Here is a 21,074-nt window from a genome sequence, read left to right as displayed (position 1 = left end):
ACTAAAAGGTGTCTTATGAAATTCACTACATGCAACTTTTAAAAAACATACGTCCCAATAATGAAATTTAAAGAGCTCAAGATGAAAAGCATAAGAGACTTATGTTTCAACAATTTTCAACAATCTTGTAGATCCATAATGTTTGCCTTATGTATTTCGTACGTTCATTTGCCTGAGTGCAGTAAAACAATAAAAAATTAAACTAAATAAGTTTTATTATTTCATAACTTTACTCAATATATTCAATATGCAGCTGTATACTCGCTATAACATTCGTACTTTGGTATATTTTCAATGAATAAAAATGTCGCCAAGAAAAAAACTGAAAATCTGCATCCTCCATAGGAAATGTTGTTGAAGTCCCTGTACAAAAAAAAAATCAGAGTCAACTTCTCATGTTCTATTTCAAATTATACTTATCTGATGAAAAGGTATCGAAATACTTCAATGCAAAACCATACAGGATTCAAGGAACTCCAAACGCTTTATGCATGCATTACATAGGTCGCGGTAGATTTTCTGTAAATAACAATATCATTTTCACTTACATGAAATTTGAGTAAAGGCATGAATACTTACAATGAAATTCGATAATAAAGAACCTAGCATTCAACAAAACGAATATTGAATGCTGCGTTAAGACACTATCTTATTATCCAAATAAACAACGAATTCAAATAAGATCACTCGATGATGGTGACTTCACAAATAGTCTGGCAGACAGAGTGATTGAATGAAATAAAAACCGATAAAAATAATTGCGACAGCTTAAGCAAAAAGTTAACAAAAACAGCTTTTCTAATTTTGCAAAAAAAAAGATGTAAATATAAGCAGTCAGCCGCGAACAATGGAAAAAATAATTTTGCCGAATTTGATTTAGATTTGTAGAGATTTCTAGAACTTCATATTAAATACATTCGTTAATTACTAAATTAGGTAAAATTAAAGTAACGAAAATCCTTCACTTTGCACATTAAGTTTTCGTGCAAAGGGATCTCATGGTCTAATTTATCTCACGCGTTAACATTCTTCATGATTTTCGCTAGTCTATAATGTGTAAAGAGTCTTGACTTTTATTATTTTTGACATTCAGCTGCGCACTCATGGGGAGGTGCATCGAATGAACACAATGACGTTTGAGCGGTGCGCTGTTTACTGAAAATCAACACTCTTTCATATATCGAGTTCATTCAAAATGAATTTCGGCACCGCTCAAACGTCAAATAATGAAACTATGCACTGCCCCATATCCGCAAAGTAGTTTTTTTTTCAGTAACGGGTTGTTGTGTAGTTTAATCTGAATTATTGTTCTGAATTAACTGAGAATTCTAAGTATATAGTAAATAAACCAATGCCAATGAGTGAAAGTGTATTACTGCAGTGAATATATCATAGTGTGATACCATACCTGAGGATAAGGAATTGTTTTTTAAGCTTTGAGCCAGACGTTGTGAAGAGCAATCTTTGCCAAACTTGGTGACGTATCGCGCAACAGGTTCGTACAGTGTTTCCCACTTCGATGAAGGCTCTGCAGGATTCCCCAAACCGAGCTTCCGGTAATCGATATCCAGCTAATAATTTTGATACATACAGATATTGAAGATAGTGCATTATAGTTAATTTTAGTCGTTTACCAATTGAAATCCAAACTCTTCACGCAATTGGGGGTAACGGTCGATTACAGACTGGGCCCGGCTAAACTGTTTCAAGTGCTGCTGCCGTGCCGGGTAGCTGACTTCCCATAAGCTGAGCACAGTTGCCCAGGGAGCAATGTTGATCGCAAGCCACTGTACTGCTGCTTCTACGTCTGCAGATAGTTCTTGATTGTCAGTTTCCGTACCGTTCGATTGAGACGCGTGTGCTTCTTCCTTTTTTATCTTTATACGCTCGGATTGCTTTATGTAGTTGATCCGGCTGAACAATTTACCGCCAGGATTCGATCGATTTCCTTTTGGAATGTAGTATGTGTCCTGTATAACAATTAATATGACAGTTATATGTGTTATGTGATATGCTCACTATGATTTACCTTAGACTCTTTCACAAAAACACGTACTATGATGTCACTGAGATCATTCAATGATTCTGCAGTGGTCTTCCGCTTTTGACACAAATGGAACCTGGCTACGGTATCGGCAACTAGCTTTTGTCCGGCGTCGGATAGTGTGTGAGTAGCTGCAGTTTCCAGTACCCTTTTACCGTGATCAGACTGTGTTAGAAGGTAACGAAAGTATTTCGGCGTAAGCGTTGCTGGTGGTCCATATGATCTGTTTACCGATGCATCATTGGCTAGAAACTGAAAAAGATTATAAAAATCAATCACATAATAAAAAAAAAGTACTTATCATATACTATGAATAACAGTAGTATACAATGCAAAGCATTAAAAACAACAAACCTGGACGTCATCGTCGTCAGATTGCTCAGTTTTTATGTTCAGCAAATCTCCCTCTGTAGCAGCGGTATCGGTGATCTGAGTTTCGCCTCGATCGAAAGGATCGTCCGAATTATTTATGATTCCACAATTTGTTTGAGCGTCTTCTGGGACATTTAATGTCGAAACCACGTCACAAGAAGGTTTACTGCATTCCGGTGCATCTGATACAGCTTGTTGCTGTCCAAGAGTTTCACCGAATGGGTGACTCGCGACCTCATGCACAAATACACAATTTTGCAGGTTCTGGATTATGTATTATGAGACAAACAATATTTAAGTCAACTGTTCTTAAATTATGAAATAACTATAACTTACGTTTCTTTTGCGCCAACTGGTAATCCAGTCCCAGATTTTTCCAACTTCAAACGGAAGGTGACAAGTGGATAGTTTAGCAATGAAGTCAGATTCATTCACTGTCAAGAGATCGGATATTCCCAATTGTGCTTTTTGAAACACTTCTAGACACTCAGCGGGAGTTTCCGAAAATAAATCAAGCAATAATTGCTGCTCGTCCAGAACGGTGCTCGTTGGATACGCCATCTTTGAAATCTGAATGATTTTTTTCACAATAACTGCACTTATGTCATTCATAAGCCGTGATCACGAAATTCATAAGTTTTGGTTATGAAACTCATAATCAGTTATTGAGGAACGCATAAGCCACTAATGAATCTAAAAACATTATCATTCATAAGTGGCAACTTATTAAAAGCTTAATTTTTTTTATCTCGGTGTAGATCCTAGTGGGTTTACGCGTACAGGAGTCTGGCCTAAACCGCACCGGATGAAAAATGGCTCATTGAATGAAATCACTTACACAATAAAAGTTCAAAAACAATCCTAAACTTCACCGTCACTGATTTAATGGCACCATCGTTGAAATGTCATTTAATTCACAGATTTTTTAAGCTTTGTTATAGGGGGAATGACGGCTTTGGCAGGTTTTGTTCTATTATTGTCAGGGTTTTTTATGACTGATTATGCTCAAATTTGGTCTAAACATTCTTTGCATATCGAAGAACATTGTGGCCAAATTTCATAAAATTTGGTCGACAAAAACCCCCCTGGCAATAAAAGAACAAAACCTGCCAAAGCCGTCTTTTCGCCTAGTGATTTTTCTTGATGGGAAGTTCATCACTTATTAATTCACAGAACAGGAAACTTATGTTTCGCATGTAAGTTAAACAACCAACATATTGGCCGTTTTGCACCAGTCCTATATTCCACCATAATTTCAATAAGTTACGAATTTAGAAATTATGTATCTACATATCAGATTGATTCGAGCAAAGTCTTGAAAACGCTTGAGGTTCTTGTTTACCAACTTCTCCCACAGCCCGCCAATCGACCATTAGCGCCAGAAATAGCCATCGACGCCCGAAGGAGATTCTGGATACAATTTCCGGAGACTCGAACGTGGCACGTACCTTGTTCTCTTTTACCATTGCATTGCCTGGTTCCTGATGGTTAGCGAACCCAAATGAGATATAAGCTTCTTTCGTTCATCATGATACCACGCCGTCCCGTGTCACCGCTTGGGGTTACCAGCCGATAGTTTGAATGGCACCGACTCATCCTCATTGGATAATGAGTAGAATGATGTCCGCTGGTGCTGAATCTGATGCAGCCGGCACACAATGGGAGTTCGGATGGCAAAATATCGTACTCGAGTCTGAACATATTCATGACTGCCCAAACCCGCCCCGCCAGCTAAGTTGTCCACCTTCTTGCAAGGCGCATTCCCAAAGTGTGGTGTGTGAACCGTCAACCGCTTCATTGGACCGCGATGTCTTCCGTTGACGTCGTCGGTTGGTTGACCGTTGTTGCTGCAGCATGGATTGGCCGTTCAGCCGTTCGGTCGATCACCGTTCAATAAATAGTCAATCTCACTTTGCAACGCTAACGCTAGTGTCACCAGGCTGAGCCTAATTAAATGACAGACTTGTTCGATTTCCATTTCACCCCAGAGGAAAACAATAACCTCATTGACAGATGAAGAGTGCAACGGCAAACTGCGTGCACATGCACAACAGGGTTCTGTGAAGGGTTGAGCATCCTTTCTCTTTAAAGCTTTGGCACCCACAACACTCGAGCCCCTTATAGTATATTCAAATTACGCTATTTATTATATGATAGAGAGTAACTTGATGTTATTACCCATAAATATTTTTTTTCTATCTCCACGTAATAAAGCAGAGCATTAGTAACATTAAAGCCTATTCAGATTACGCCATCTTTTTTTCTTCTTCTACACATATAAAAAAACCCAACTTGACTCACCGAGTGATGATACTGCCTTTCTCGCATTTAGCCAAAACACAAACGTTATATGACGCTTAAATAGTTCGATTCCATTTTCTTAATAACTTTTAAACGCAAATTCAATAGTGATCAACAAGGCTTTGAGAATTACTATATGAAAAAGTGGCTAATGTTCTTCGGTTTTCGTGTGCACACACACATACACACGGGCAGACAGACATTTGTTCAGTTCGACGAGCTGAGTCGATTGGTATATAAAACTAAGTGCGTACTCTTGCCCCACTCTACTCTACAGCTCATGATTCATGCGTCTGCGTTACACACTATTTTCTAGTTTCTCTTCGAGTATTGTACGCAGTACTTTTCGCTAGAAAACCCCGAAAGCTTGTTGTGAAACGACCTTTTCGTAGAAAAAGGGGGATTAGTCGGTCCGGCTAGTCAACTACAAACGCCACAAAACATAATTCAGTGTGCAATCATCTTATATTTTCTCCATCATCATACCATTTTATCCGGGTCACCCTATTCTCCTAAACACTGCATTCCCTGTCTTCTTTCATCTTCTTCTCTTCACTTTCTTAAAGCTAGCACTCACGTTCGCCGGATCGTCAGCAACTGCATCGTGCCCCCTACCTGCGATCGTCCAACTACACCGCGTGACGAGGGGATTGAGAACCCCGGCGTGATTGCGTACAAGGACTTGACTCCAAATGGCTCCGTATTTCGGCAGTGACACGCCAGCTGCTTTGCTGGTTGGGATCACCAATATCGATGCGCTTTTGCTGGCTCCTGCGGCGCCTCGAGGCAATCCCCAAGTAACCAAAAGTTCCTGAGCTGAGCCAAAAGTTCACTGAGCTGCTTAAGCGAAAAACGAACTCTTAAAGGAACTTTTGGTTACTTGGCGCCGACTCGGATCTCGTTCTTCTCAGGAACGTCGTGCTTGTGCCGCATCGGCCTTGGATTCCGATCCCGCTTGATGCAAATTCCCGTTGCCGTCTCCCGGAAACCTCACACTATTGGTCCTGTGCCACCTCGGCCGTGCACCTTTCCAGAAACTAGAATTCGTGAAAGAATAAAAAGGCCCTGACGGATTGGACCTGTTAGTGTTGGTTCTTGCTTGTCTCAGATTCCATTAGACTTACTGCTTCTGGAGGCCTTTTGCTGTGCGAGTGGTGACGGGAAGGTGATTGATGGTTTATATTGATTGACTCACCTCCGTATTCTTTTCTGGTTTGTCTCGTGGTTTCAGAGGAATGCGACTTTGCTTTGGAAGCCTTTATTTGTGCAAATGGCGAGGGGAAGTTGGTTGACAAGCAAATTGCCTAATCCTGTGCTGCACAAAACAAATCGGTAGGCCTAATTTTACCTTATTTGCATGAATAAACTCACCTTTGTGATCTATCTTGCCGATTCGTATCGTGGAGAACGACTTCGTTTTTCGTAAGCGAGGAATTTGGTGCAATTTTCTTTGTGTCGTGCACGTGCAATGGATGTCAAAACTATTGATCTGCGAACAAACGATCATCAAGAATGATTGTCTTTTGTAGACTTGTGCAAATACGTGTGTACTCTATTTTCTCGATTTTCTTACCTTTCGTTTGGTGTAGAAATCTTCACCTGCACTTTTATTAGCACCAAATCTCCCAGCTGCCACTTTTAACACCTGCTGTGCAATTTTTCTGGCGGCGATCGAGAGAACAAAACGAAAGAGGTTTGGCGGAAGTCGTTGCTGCTCGATGACAGTTGTATTTCGCTGACTTTGTTGACGTTTCATTTTCGCCACATCTCGTTTGGCCCATGCGGCATATTTTGATTGCACACAGTTATCGTTTAGGATGATACAGTGAATGATTGTACATTTATATAATTCTACTAATTATGTATGCTAATGAGTACTAACGTAACAAGCTCTCCGGTCCGCCTCTTTTAACGTCCATGCTTCATGTCCATAAAGGGTCACTAGTCACGGAAGTGAGCAGCTGCATCAATCAATCCACCACATTATCCAGAAAATATGGGAGAACTGCCTGCCGGCTGGTTGGATGGCCTCATATGCCCAATCTAAAAGAAAGGGCATAGACTAGAGTGTGCCAATTACAGAGGGATCACCTTTCTGAGCTCGGCGTACAAAATCCTGTCGCGTATTCTGTTTAACAGACTGAGACCGCTTGAGGAGTCCTTTGTCGGCGAATACCAGGCAGGTTTTCGTGAGGGCCGAGAAGCACGACCGGGATCTCTTTCATCCCAGCAGCTTCACTGATTTTCAGCTCGTTTAGAGCCTTCTTTACCTCGTCCAGCGTTGCTCACCGTTCAACAAATCTTCGAGGTGCTCCTTCCACCAGGCTTGTCTGTCAGCAAATTCCTCTTTCGGTCATTGCACATGGCGGGCACAGTTGGGTAAAACTTCCGCATATCGTTCCTATCCATGGTCTCCTGCGCTTCAGCTATCACACTCTTTTCGTGTTGTCTTTTTTTCTGCGGTGGATTCGATTCTCTTCTGTCCTTGTCCTTGCTACAATGTACCGCTCTCTGTTAGAACGGGTACGAGCCACTAGCATTCGACTCCTAGCAACATTTTTCTCGTACGTCACTCGCTGGCACTCCTCATCAAACCAACCATTTCGTTGGCATCGCTGTGCAGTGCCTAACACTTCCTTCGCTGTTATAGTCACAGCTTCATGGATATTTTCCCACAATCTGTTGACGTCGCCAGATCCGGCGGGAGCTCCAATCCGCTCGTCCAGCTTCTGATGGTACTGTTCAGCAACTCCTTCAACTGACAAGCGTTGGATATTGAAACGCATCGTTCTGTTGTTTCTTGAATTTGCTGACGCTGGAGTCGCGCCCGAATTTTTGCAAGTATAATGTGATCCGAGTCAATATTCGGACCTCTGAAGAACCTTACATCTATAACATCCGGGAAATGTCGTCCGTCGACCAGCAAGTGGTCTATCTGTGAGCAAGTGTCTTCATCGGATGTTGCCAGGTGTGTTTGCGGATATTCTTACGTGTTTGCCATCCCTCTAGCAGCAGCAAAGGTTACAAGTCGCAGACCGTTATCATTGGTAGCGGAATGAAGGCTTTCCGTACCAATAACAGGGCGAAAGGGCGTCACCGTGACATCCCGAACGAAATGGCTCGCGTGCGCGGGAAAGCAGCTTTCTTGTAGTCAATAAAGTAAGCCCTGTATCCCCACATAAAATTTGCACCCATACCGATTAACAAAGAGGCGGGACTAACGGGGTTTCTTTATTGATTACAAGAAAGGTGTTCTCCTGCGCGCGCGATCCATGCCGCCATTATGGTTTGCACTTTGATAAAACAAATTCTCAGTTTGATCTTCTCTTCTATAAAATTGTGGTTCTGGTAAGAAACGAATTATTTTCATACTGCGCCATTCCAGTCACTGACAGGAACAAAACCAAATCGGAATCATGAAATAAATTTTTACATTACTTTTACTGATGTCATCCATGCGAATAAATTTTTGAAGCATCTCCATCCAACACGCGCTTTTAATTCTGCTACGAACGGCAGCTTTCTGCGGTCGCCAAGCGATTAATTTTCGCTTTGAATCAAATTAGCCCAGGCTCAACCTTCCCTTGTATAGAATAACCAATAAACCAATAAATTTCCAATAATACGCTTTCCGAATCACTAACAGCAACCACACAATAGTCCGACGCGCACTTTCAAATTTCTGCTGTCGCCAAGCGATGATGATTTGCTCAACCTTTTCTACTATAAAATAGAGGTTCTGAAAAAACTGATTTATTCTCAATAATGCGCGTTCTCAATTGACTATAGCAAAACCAGATCCAGAACCATGCGAGAAAATTTCACTGGAGTGCTGCTGACGCCGACGATAGCCACTCGATAGTTTGCGAGAACCGCTACACTCAAATAAAAACGCACATTACATATATATGCCCTGCACTTAAAATATGACCAGTTACTTTCGTACATGAAAACTATGTGCAACGCTATTGAATTATTGCCGATATCGTCATGATGGATTTTATGTGCGGCCTTTTAATTCATATTAAGAAGCTCAAATGGATTACATTTATTAGAGTAATGAAAATAATAGTGTAATGGCCTTGCCTCGGGTCTTGCTTTATTCGGATTAGGAACAGATAAATTATACCCCCAAATGAATTGCTATTTATAATGGCAATGATTATATGGAAAGTAAATCTTTAATTCAATCTTGTTGGAAATGGACATTTGGTTAAATTGTTATTTTATTTAGTTTTTTTTTTTGTAAATCCTATCTTTACGACCAAGCTTCAGGGGAAGAACGAATGCGAACAATATGGTGAGGGGTCTTTTGCGAGGGGGCGACGGCTTGAATGATCCAATCGTTTCAATGAAGCTTTCACGGCTCAAATAAAATCCTCACTTTCTGTTGTCTATGGTTGCAAACATAATTGGCCCTTCCAATGTCCGGCCCGGACAAATTTATCGGACGATTTGGTGAGATATTGCATATGTCGCTCGCTGTATCTGAGTCCGGATTCTCGATTCTGGTCTGGGAACTGGTTTCGTCGAATTTTCTTCGATGCCCAATTGGCGACAACGTATTCCGATGCTGGTGCTGCCTGTAATAGAATAACGGAAAGTTGAATAATGGATGTAAGAATAAAACATAATAATTACCTCGACTAGTTTCGCTAGTGCTCCACAATTCCAATTTTGTTGAATTTAATGTTCTTCAAGACGTTCCAGACTGTCGCTCGCGCCCAAACATTGTTTATTTTGCGATCAATAAAAATATTGCGGGGTGCTCATGCTTTTTATGTTGGTACACTTCAAATCTAATTCAGGAATAATATACTTTATAAATACAATTCATATGTTTTATTAGCCGCACATAGAATGAAAATTCTTGCCCCATCTTATAATCTATGCGCTTTGTGCACATAGAATGTATCAGCAGTTTGGTTTGAGTGTACAGATGCAGAAACCACCATTTTCGATGCTGGGACCGCTACCGACGCCATCGTTCTGTCCGATCTCCGTGACCACTCAGCGTGGATCTTCGAACAGGAATGACGAGCGAGCGCGAAACACGGGTCTTTTTATACCCAGAGAAAATGAAACGGTGGATCAAAAGGCCCGTAACTTACATGATTCTGATGTCCGTGTTAGGAATGCATGTACGGGATTGATTGGTTCTGATATGTTTACTGGATAGGACAAGAATTGAAATGTTTAATAGTTTATCGTAAATAATAAAAAGTTTCAATGAAATTGACGAATTGCTGAAGAGTTTTCGATTCGATTGATATATGAATCTCCAAAATCCAATGAAAAATAAAGGCTCTATTAACGTTCAAAATCATACATGATTTCGTGACGGTCCTCAATTCTGAATTCTGATTTGTCACCCAGTACCTTCGGGTAAGACTTCGTCCAACGTCAAAATGTAAAAAATATTTACAATTTTTTGACCAAGATTTTTAACACTGCACTGCACTAACACTTACGTTGTTAGTGAGAATAGGCGATTAGTCCATACAAGGAAATTCATTTTACTTCAAATTTTATGGTGCCATCTGTTACTGATAACCTGACTGATACTGTTTATCAAATGATGAAGCTCGTAGTCCTTATAGGCTATGAGATGCAATGAATCACAACCGGTATTGTATATCGATTCAACGCGTACCAAATAAATCTTAAAACTAACATCCATCCCAGAAAGGCTGTCACACCCTTCCGCTAACCGCTCCGATCCATATGACAGCGAAAATGTGGCTCGGCTCGGTGCGTGATGTTTGCCAGCGGAAGACATGCTAATTTGGCTGATTTACTGTGCTTCATTTTCCGAGGGTTTCCTCGTTATGACGGTGCGACGTGAGTTTATCGTTCGCCGTTTCGTATCGTATTTCAAGCGCTTCTCAGTTTTCAATCAATTTTCTAGTCCGAGTTGTGCGGGCGGTGGTATCGTTCTTTTACATCCACCGTCATCGTCGCGGTCGATTTATGCTAGGGTGCGTTGCTTTGCCATACGATTAGACATCGGTATAATCTTCTATACCTAGGAGTGCTGGGTGGATACTCGCGTGCAAACAATATGGATAGATACAATGTGTCATATCGGGGAAACGATGATGGATGATTGCTGGTGGCTAGGAAATGGCTAGAGACTACCAAATGCAACGTAGTGGGCACACCTTGTAGATGTCAGTAACGTGTTGCGTATAATAGGAATGCTTTTGGAAGATGTAAAAAGCAAGGCCAATGGTCCAGAAGTACGTCATGCAAAACCTGGAAATTTCTGAAATCTCCTATTCGTCACGCTTTTTTATTTACCTCTATATTTTGTACCGATATAGTCTAAAATTGGCTAACCTGATGTTAATCTCGAATGTATTTCATAGTACTGTTAACTTATCCCTTATGGTGTACAATGAGGAAGCATCAGTTTTATTATTCATTATACAATTCCGTAGATGTCATAATTCAGACCACTGTACTGCCGTGAATATATCGGGGATTATATCGTTGTTAGATACGAAGAGCTACTAAAGTAAGTGACATCGTACTGTCTTCACAACCTCTAAATAGAAGCGTATTTCTATTGCCAACAGAACGTTTTAATCCTAGCCCAGCAGAGTTAATTGGCACAATTTGCCAATGAGGCACGCTGCATGAAGCTTGATATCATGGGACTGAGTGAAGTCTTTGGTGAACACAGAATGCCTTCGGGACAAATTGTGCTATACTCTGGTTTACGAGGTGATCGTAAACGCATCGAGGAGCTGGTTTCCTACTAAGCTCACAGTCACACTCTGCGCTTATAAAGTGTGAACCTACACATAGGAGGATAATCGTTCTCAGATTTAGAAAACGAGTCCGAAGCCTTACTATAATCCAATGTAATGCGCCAACCGATGCTGCCGATCTGCCGAAGACAAAGAGAACTTCTACTGCCTACTCAATGCCGTCGTAGATAAAATTCCGAAGCGTGATATCAAGATCTGTATGGGCGACTTCAATGCGAAGATCGTGACAACGTGAACCATGAGCGCATCATGGAACGACATGGTCTCGGAGAAATGAGCGAAACCGAGAGCTGTTTGCAGAATTCTGTGGAAGTACCGATATGGTGATTGGTCTTCTCCCATCGACCGGTTCACAAGGTCACGTTGGTCTCCCGTGACGGCTTCATAGAAAATCAAATCAACCACATCTGCGTCAGCCGAAAATGGAAACGGAGCCTTCTTGATGTACGGAATAAACTTAGTGCCAATATCGCGTCCGATCATCACCTCCTCATCGGCAGAATACGCCTGCGCATTGCGCGGATTCGTCGGCAAGAGGAGAGAGTTGGACGACGATTCAACACACACCAACTACTGGAAGATGCCAAGGTGAAACGGTACTTCGTTGAAGAACTGGAGACATGTGCTGCAGATATTCCGGAAGGTGGCAGCGTGAAAGACCAATTGTCATCAAGAATGCCTTTCGCTACAAGCGAGAATGATTTGGGCAAACTGCGCACCCATAAAAAAAAACAATGGATCACCGATGAGACCTGGAGGAAGCGAGAGGAGCGAAGAGACACCAAAGCCGCGATAGACGGAACAAAAACCAGAGGAGCCAAAGTCTTAGCCCGTCAACGATACTCGGCTCTGGAAAAGTAAGTGAAACGCAACCGGGGACATTCACCTCCGACGACGATGAATGCAACGATGGCTGCGAAAGACGCGAATGATATGTTATTGACAAACTCAATTGACCAGCTGAAACGCTGGTTCGAACACTTCGAACAACTTTTTTTCCAGGGTCAGCCAGGCCACCACTACCTCGGCATGATCTGCTTAGGATCCGACTACACGTGTCAATACCAAAGTCCCTTCAGTGCTAGATATTCAAACAGCCATCCTAAGCATAAAATCGAACAAAGCCCCAGGGGTCGATCGCAAATCAGCCGAAATGCTCAAAGCTGAGACCATTACATCCGATAAACTACTGAATCGTTTGTTTCATAATATCTGGGACACCGCAACGGTCGACTGGATGCAGGGTATCTTAGTGAAGGAAGGTGCCCAAAAAGGGTGACCTGACTGTATGCGATAACTACTGGCGAGGTTGTTCATGTATGGACTACATTATCACGCTTCGTATCATTTTGAAGCAGGTCAACGAGTTTCAAGAGTCCCTTTACTTGGTTTTTATTGACTACGAAAAAGCTTTCGACCGCCTTAATCCCGATGGGGGCGCCTTGAGACACAAGAGATAAAACCATCGGCCTCACCGAGGCACTATACAAGGCCTTCTGGCACATAACATATGGGTGCATCATTGTTTTGAAATGTGGTTCATCTTTGATTTTGGAACACTAGCAAACCTACTGGTGGAAGTCAAGCTTTACTAAACAGCAGCGCATGCTTTTCTATCGTTTTCTTTCACCTAGGGTATACGGACCTTCCCGTTCGTCGGTTGTTAGTACTTTGATACACAGCGAGTTAATTTTGAAAACGGTAATTTGTTCTATGTTGTCTATCTGTCTATCTAGAGTGCTGAACAACGGGATCTTGTCCGACCCCATCCGAATACAGTCGCGATTCGCTGGTTGGGCCACGACCTCGGCCCAACTAACGAATTCGGTTTTTTAGTTGGGTCAACTGACAGCCATTTGAACACGTGTATTTCGACTTGAACATCACAAATGATGTCCAGTGACACCCAATCCCGTTTTCCGTGTTTACATTGAATTTTGACGTACGGTAGCTTTTTAGTAGGGCCATAACCCAACTAGCGGAGGCCCATCTAAAAGTGACCCAAGTATTAAAATCCCAACCAGCGAATCCCGACTGTAGTAGCTGATGTGGTGCAAGGATGTATTCTATCATCTCTATTAATTGTACCTCATCGTAATAGACGAGATTCCGGTAGGTGCGATTGATCGTGAATCAAACCGAGGGCTGCTATGGCAGTCTATAACCATGGAGCACCTTTACGACTTCAAATTGGCGGATGACGTTGCACTTCTCGCTCAACGGCACTCTGATACGCAGGGTAAGCTCACCGACCTTGACGAGCGCTCCTCTTCGGCAAAAACAAAACGTTGAATGTAAACACGGCGAATCATTCCAGTTTCACAGTAACTGGGCAATCAGTGGAGAATGTTGGTAGCTTCCAACCCCTTGGCAGTAGGCTGACCATACGTACCGTATTTAACGGGACAGTCCCGTTTTTTAGACCTTCTTCTGCTGTCCCGTCGTAATCTAAAAAATCCTCAATTTGTCCCGTTTTTTCAAGGATTCTTCCAAAGAGCTTCAAAATATTATTCAAACAAATTTAATATTTTAGGCAGGAATGGAATCTTAAATTAAATACAGGGGTTAGACAAAAAGGTTGAGATAGGTAAAAATAAGTCGAAATTCAAATCAGCATAACTTTGCGTATAATAATCCGATTTTGATGAAACAAGGACCATCAGAAGCGGACTCTTCTAGTATACTGCAAAATCTGAAATTGGTCCTTGGCCACCGGAAATGTTCCGGGTTTTCCGAAGGTATGTTCAAGATGCATTGTTTCCACTGCTTGTCATTTTATGTGACGTTAACTTTTATCACGTTTTATGCTTTCTCCGTTTTATGCTAATATGCCGGCCAATGGTGGCTGTAGATCGAGAATCCATCTAAAATACACAGAGATACGGCCATTTCCGTAAAAACGGTACCGGGAACATGATGAAATGATAACAGATCGGAATAGTGCAAATATGAGTATCTGACCTCATGGCTTTCCGAGACGATGATTACAGAAACATTTCCAGAATGATAGTGTCCACTGCCACCCTTATAGCAGGTTCCATGGGCCTTCCAGGAGGGGCAGGTTTTGGCACCATCTGAAACCATGCATATATGGGTGTCAAAATTCATGTTTTCTCAAGACGATGAATATAGAATCTTTATTAGAGATATATTTTGAGGACTGTAAGCCTCTTTGGCTAATTTGTAACAGGTTCCGGAAGTTCTGCGAAAGTGACATTTGTTCAGGGTGTATGGCCAATCCCGTATCGTTTTCACGAAAATGGCCATATCTCTGCGTATATCTAACGGATTTTCGATCTGCAGCCAGCATTGGTCAGCATATTAGTTCTAGTTTCTGGGGAAAACATAAAACATGATGGCAGTAAACGTCATATAAAATGACAAGCAACAGAAAAAATGCATTTTTAACATACCCTCGGAAAACCCGGAACACCACCGGTGGCCAAGGGCCAATCGGAGGTTTCGCATAAGGCCACTATACTAGAAGAGTTTTCGCGTCCGATGGTCCCAGTTTGATCAAAATCGTATCATTCTACGCAAAGTTATGCTGATTTGAACTTCGACAAATTTTTGCCTATCTCAACCTTTTTGTCTAACCCCTATACATAGAAAGTCCTTTTTTGTATCTTTATAAGAGATTTTTTTCTCTCAATAAAGAAAGTGGACGAAATCCATCAAGATTATATGTTATTAGTGTTCCTTTTAAAATAAAGCTATCTATGCCGTTTCGCATTTTCTAATGATCGACTTTTCTTAACAGTTAATGACAACAGGTGCTTCTACGAGAGATTTTTTAATACAGTTTCATTTCAATGATTTTTTTCTGCCTATTCCGGGGCATTAAAATTTGGCCAATTTATTAGCGGATTAAACGGAATTAGTAACTTGGTAGGCAAGTATTCAATGACAATCAGGTCACGCCTCAACGTAAATAAGATAAAGCGCAGGTACAGACATTCTAATTTTCAGATTAGGTTTATTTTCCGAAGTAGGTCCAATCATTTGATTCTTTTCGAAATATTAAGAATTCTTCAGTCTTCCTGAATAATTTTGAATATTTCGAAATCATCCACCGTAAAAAAAACGACGACATAAAAAAAAAATTATAAATTCACTGAACAAAATCGAGTTTGGGGTAGTTTCAAACCGAGGGAAAATTTGGTCGGATCAAAGGCTAGATTCAAGGTCCTCACGTACTTTCAGGCTAGTTTACACAAGAGTTTGTCTGCGCATTTCGCTTCCATGTGTGTGGATGGGATTTATGGGATTCCGTTATGAAAAATTTGAAATTCGGCCCGATTCACAATACAATCCGGCGGAAATCTCGGAGAGTCCGAGCTGTAAACCAGACTATAAATTGGCCAGGATTTTTTACTCTTCGCGACAAAATTGCATGAGTCCCGCTTTTTTTTTGGAGCTTATGGGAACAAAATCAATGGACAAGATTCCCGCTACGCTACTTTTAGCGTCATTTGAATAAATTTTGAATTGAATAAATTCGACATTTATTATCATGCGCCAACCATATTCATAGAAATAATTAAAATTACATTTTATAGATTTTTTTTTCCTTATTTAGATTGTTGTTATTTTTATCCGCATATTTTTTCCCACTTATATTTATAAAAAAAGGGATTTGACATGGTAAATCTTTAATCTCACCCTATTTCTCTTTTCGTATTTGTCTTTTGACATTTTTTCCTAAAACTATTTTTTCTCAGCCTTCTAATGCCCCTTTGACTCGCGCTTTGACTTTTGTTTGTTATTTTCAATTGTTCAGAATTGGAAAAGGTTCTGATATTGGTCAATAATAAAATCCATCCATCGCATCTAAGAGTAGATCAAAATATAATTTCAAAATTCCACTTTTTTTTAACCCGTTTCGGCCTGGGCTACGATTTCAAATTATAAAATCCACCGTTCTCTTGTTTTTCGACCGATGAATGAAATGCATGAAATTTGGAGGAAAGATGCATTAAACCCTGTATTTTTGTGTATATGTATTGATTAGGAGATTGAGTCCTTGGGGACGGTTTCACCGAGGGAGTTCCCTGGGTCAAAAATAGGTCAACTTCCTTTTAATCGTTGATAATTAGTAGTAAATGCTCTTAATAATGATGAATTCGTTTTTATTCATCATTATGCAATAGTGGGAATTGAAACTGCACGTTTGGACATCCAAAATCTTGTTACAGATGTTCCGGGAACCTGGTGCCCCCAGGGAAGTGGTCACCTTTTGATTGATTCTGAAACCCAGCTTGCGACACATAAAACTTCATGATTTTGCAACACAAATATAATAGAAGACATTTGCAGAACATTTGAGCGCATTTGCCACTTCCGGAAGTTCCCTGGGAATCTGATGCCCCCAGGGAAGTGGTCACTTTTTGAGTGGTTCTGAAACCCAGCTTGTGACACATCGAACTTCATGATTTTTCAACACAAATACAATAGAAGGCATTTGCAGAACATCTAAGCGCATTTGCCATTGAAAGATGCGTAATTTTCTGCTTCTTGCTTCTTCCCTTTGAAGAGTAAAATATTTGTAGTTTAGTATTTTTTCACAACTAACTTAATACAAGAAATTAATTTATAGAATGTTATGGTGGTGAATGATTCGCTCTAAAATATTTCCAATTTCTGAAAATGAAAATTAAACCTATACATTTTGAAATTTCCACAGCTCTTGAATTTAATCACAAAGTTCATTGAAATGTACCGTTTTACAAGCGCGTTTGTCCCGTTTTTTACCGAAATGATCTGGTCAGCCTACTTGGCTGTCTTTGCGTGTTTACGGAATACCTGGAAATACAGGCAGATAAGTGAACGTACCAAAATCCGATTTTTTAATTCTAACGTGAAATCTGTGCTACTATACGCCAACAATACATGGTGTGTATCAGTGGAGAACACTCAACGGCTACTACAGGTGTTTATCAACAGTTGCTTGCGGTACATTATTCGGGCCTGGTGACCTCACAACTGACATTCGAAATTCGAAAGTGGGGCTGGCTAGGTCACACCTTACGTAGGGACGGAAAGAAAACCGTAAACAAGTAGTAGACTGGAACCGAGCGAGACATCGCAGCAAAGGACTCAGAGGCTCAAGGCGGCGCAGCCTCAATAAAGAAATAAAAGAAGTCGACCGAAATCAAACCTGACAACAGATTAAAGCAATAGCTGAACGTCGCGCAGTATGAAGATCTTTCAAGTCGGTCCTTTGCATCACAGGTGAACAGGACCTAAGTAAGTAAGTGAGTAAATTGCAGTCAAAAACTCTGGGAGTGCCAAATGAACACTAAGCTGCGGGGAGCCAATTCTTCTGTTGGTAGTTCTTGCTTTCGGAAAAGGTGAAATGCTTCGTTTAGTTCCGATGTTAAAACCTGAATAATTCTTATTAATTAATCGTTTCTTTTATACTCCTACAATGGTTCTATTTTTTGTTTTGTTTCACATTTGTGACACAGTGCAAATGTAACTAGCTAGCTATGAAAGGTATGTGAAGGATTATTAGATTATTAGGGAAAATGCATGGATTGAGTGAGGAGCGTGTTCTAAGCTATTGTAGGTATTGAGGTTTCATGTAGCCGTCGTTTGTAGATTGTAAGGTTTCCATTGTGTAGATTGTTTAAAGAGTGGTGTAATGGTTAGTCCATCGGTGTGTAGCCACGTGTCTTCTTCCGTTTGTTCTTGTCTGAAATAAGATTAATGGGAAGGTGAGCTATGGCAAAAATCGTGGAATGAAAAAAAAATGAAAATGGGAAGGTGAGCAATACGAATCGAACATTGTTTGTTTGTGTGTCTGGTATGATTGTTTCTAGCCAATAGCGTGGCACAAAGTGTTGGTAGCATTGCAATCGTTCGCAAAATTGTTCAGATGTTTTAATAACTTTGGTGGCTTAAGAGCCGCTATCGCGTGCGAGTAACCACCCGTCGTCTGTCGTTTTGCCCGACTTTCTTGAGGCGATATCTCGGGGATATTCATGAACGGTTGCTGGCTAAATACTAAAAACTACCAGCAATCTGCGGAAACCCAAACTCACCTCTCGCACTCGCTTAAGGGAACACAGATTGCCAACAAATCACTACACAAATCAGTATTTTTTGAATGAGTGGTTGTGTTATTTGTCGATATTGCACTATCACAATCATAATTTCCCGAAGAACGGGAAGAGACACACCGCCGGTGTTAAATCATTCAGAAGGCTCTTTTCATCGCCCATTTTTTCTTGAGCCTTAAGCATTCTAGTTGGACGAGTTTTTGTACTGACTTAAAACGAACCTGGGAAAATATGCATGACCATGATGTAATGTTTCCGCGTACCTGCGCAAGATGTTCGTAGCGGTGGAGATATTCCGGCAGGGTGCCGAAGACGGAGGGTTTTCCAGGGGCCGAAACGTATTCAATCCGACGGTGTGCCAAAGACGAGGAGTTTCTCCGGCGGAATGCCGAAACGTAGTTCTATCTGGCGTTTTGTCAAAGACGTCCATGCTTCGTCCATGGGCCAGTGGGCGATCGCTACCTCACAAGATGGCGGCGTGAGCTCGTTTGCAAAAGTGCAGAGGGAATGGCGACTGGACGGAAGGCTTACGATTTGAAATCTTCGAGAGCGCCCGGAATAACCGTTCACTCGAGATAGTAATTTCTGGTGGTGGTTTCTGCAACAGTTTTTGGTAACTATCGGGTGATATCGTTCGACCAACCGATAAATTTCACTCCCCTTCGATTGGTCATCTCAAAAGGCCCCCTTAGCGGATACATGAGCTCGAATGATCGCTCTGCAACGAGAGGACGGCAACACCGAAATGACTCTGCTGGTCGCTTACTACAACTCCGGCAAATGACGTGAAGTCACGCAATCTTCAGACGCACTGATACACCCAACCGGCGGTTGTTAGATTTTCTAACAATTCTGTATAAGAATCTACCAAAACCTGTATAAGAACTGGGCATATGCGAAATTGTTAGATTCTTATACAAAAAATGTAAGCTATCATACAAATATTGTTAGAAAAGCTTACAAAATTGTTAGATTCTTATACAATACTTGTATAAGAATCTAACATTTTCGCATATGCCCAGTTCTTATACAGCTTTTGGTAGATTCTTATACAAAATTGTTAGAAAATCTAACATCCGCCGGTTGGGTGTAGAAACCAGGGCTGACAATCGTTATCGTCATAGCACGAAATGCCACAGTAGCAAGGAGTTGCATTAGTGCTGTCCAATGAGAGCTCGAAGTAGCTCGAAGTTTCTCCCTGTCATGCTCATGCCCATTTGTTGACAAAAAAGAACGAGCAGAACGGGAACAACTTCGAGCTACTTCGAGCTGGTCATTGGACAGCACTATTGTCTTCATTGCTACTCTACACATCGTCAATGACGCGCACGACGTTAGCTTTCGTCGTGTAACCAAAATTTTAATCGTCCTGACGACATCGAAGAACGAAGACTTCATACCGTTATTCTTCCAGCGGCAGCTGCCATGCGAAGATTTTTACTAATTCTTTGTTATAATGAATTTGAAGCAATGTATGATAGCGTTATGAATGCTATCGATACATTTATGTTACCAAATTTCCTACTATTTGTTTATTTGAAACGCTATTATGTTTTTAACCAGTCCGTCTATAATGACGTGCAATCAATTGTGTGAAGAAGTGACGACGAAAATCGTCATAACTTTTGGCTGCGCGACTATCGTCGTGGTACGCATGCGGCGCGAAGGAAACGAATAGGTGTTGCGTCGTGCAATGTTATGACGAAGACTAATTTTTTTTCGCTTTCTTCATACGACGAGAATGACTATTGTCAGCCCTGGTAGAAACTAACTCTAGAAAAAACAATTTTTATTAGCACTTCACTTTCAAACACGCTATCCTCGATTTATTACCTGAGGAATACTACACTCTAAATAATCCTCATGTCATATCCACCTGAAAAATCACGTAACTGATATTTTTGGAAGAAATGTCGATTGTTACTTGACGTTAGTAACATTCACCTGAAATTCACGTCACAATTACTAAACAAATAGGTGAATATAACTGTGTGTGTAAGTACACAATTTGAATGAGTTTGTGTTAGTGTTACAGCTTGCGTTACGTGATATTCACGTAAGAAAAAAAAATCAAAATGGCGTCGAGTGCGGATTTAATAAATAACCTTCTGACGGATTTGCAATTTCCACGCAATTTACTGCAAAAATTGGACGGTAATTCATGTTTATATTAAGCAAATCAATTATAATATTACTTATTTCTGTTTTAGATTCTGGAATAGGTATACTAAGCCTTATAACTATTTCTGAAGAACAGTTAAGAGATTATTTGCGACTTTTGGATCTGGACGACACTGATTTCGATTCATCATACTACTACGAGCTCTTGCAGTCCTGGAGAGCTCGAAATGTAAGAATATTTGAAAATTTATCGTTTTATGTTTACGTTCAAGTGTGTTTTTTGTTCCCACAGAAGCCAGCTATACAGCGCTTAGTGAGTTGGTGCATATACAAAGATTTTGCAGCGGAACCACCTGCAACTCCGAAGGGAATCATTGACCCACCAGTCGATGTTTCTTGCCG

General features: G+C 41.0%; 2 protein-coding genes and 2 long non-coding RNA genes across 4 annotated transcripts in view; 1 reads left to right on the top strand and 3 right to left on the bottom strand.

Annotated features, from left to right (window-relative positions):
- Positions 1-1,622: 1,622 nt before the first annotated feature.
- LOC134206869 (uncharacterized) lies at positions 1,623-2,977 on the bottom strand. Its single transcript, XM_062682607.1, has 4 exons — positions 2,753-2,977; positions 2,399-2,680; positions 2,030-2,296; positions 1,623-1,970 (listed from the first exon to the last, which is right to left on the bottom strand). Exons 1-4 carry the CDS (start codon positions 2,975-2,977, stop codon positions 1,623-1,625), a joined length of 1,122 nt encoding a protein of 373 aa, XP_062538591.1.
- Positions 2,978-5,876: 2,899 nt separating this feature from the next.
- Positions 5,877-6,340, bottom strand: LOC134209624 (uncharacterized). The gene is made up of 3 exons (XR_009978765.1): positions 6,291-6,340; positions 6,089-6,206; positions 5,877-6,032 (listed from the first exon to the last, which is right to left on the bottom strand). It is a non-coding gene; the product is annotated as an uncharacterized LOC134209624 (long non-coding RNA).
- An 11,570-nt stretch (positions 6,341-17,910) lies between these two features.
- LOC134206868 (uncharacterized) overlaps positions 17,911-21,074 on the bottom strand; it is a 53,197-nt gene continuing 50,033 nt past the window's right edge. The window contains exon 8 of the mRNA XM_062682606.1: positions 17,911-18,184. Within this exon, the coding sequence (XP_062538590.1) occupies positions 18,138-18,184 (47 nt within the window). The 3' untranslated portion in view covers positions 17,911-18,137. The remainder of the gene's footprint in view (positions 18,185-21,074) is intronic.
- On the top strand, positions 20,535-21,039 carry LOC134209618 (uncharacterized). The gene is made up of 3 exons (XR_009978764.1): positions 20,535-20,705; positions 20,762-20,901; positions 20,965-21,039. It is a non-coding gene; the product is annotated as an uncharacterized LOC134209618 (long non-coding RNA).

Source organism: Armigeres subalbatus, chromosome 1 (genome assembly GCF_024139115.2).
Source record: "Armigeres subalbatus isolate Guangzhou_Male chromosome 1, GZ_Asu_2, whole genome shotgun sequence".
NCBI lineage: Eukaryota > Metazoa > Arthropoda > Insecta > Diptera > Culicidae > Armigeres > Armigeres subalbatus.
Note: the sequence above shows the minus strand (reverse complement) of the source record. Positions and strands in the feature narration are given on the sequence as shown.

Bases quoted from the DNA above. Each gene is read 5' to 3' on its own strand.
- LOC134206869 (XM_062682607.1), bottom strand. From the start codon at position 2,977: ATGGCGTATCCAACGAGCACCGTTCTGGACGAGCAGCAATTATTGCTT. The intron at 2,297-2,398 runs GTTTGTTGTTTT...AATCTTTTTCAG, and splicing joins CTGACGACGATGACGTCCAG to TTTCTAGCCAATGATGCATC. The intron at 1,971-2,029 runs GTAAATCATAGT...ATTGTTATACAG, and splicing joins TTTTTGTGAAAGAGTCTAAG to GACACATACTACATTCCAAA.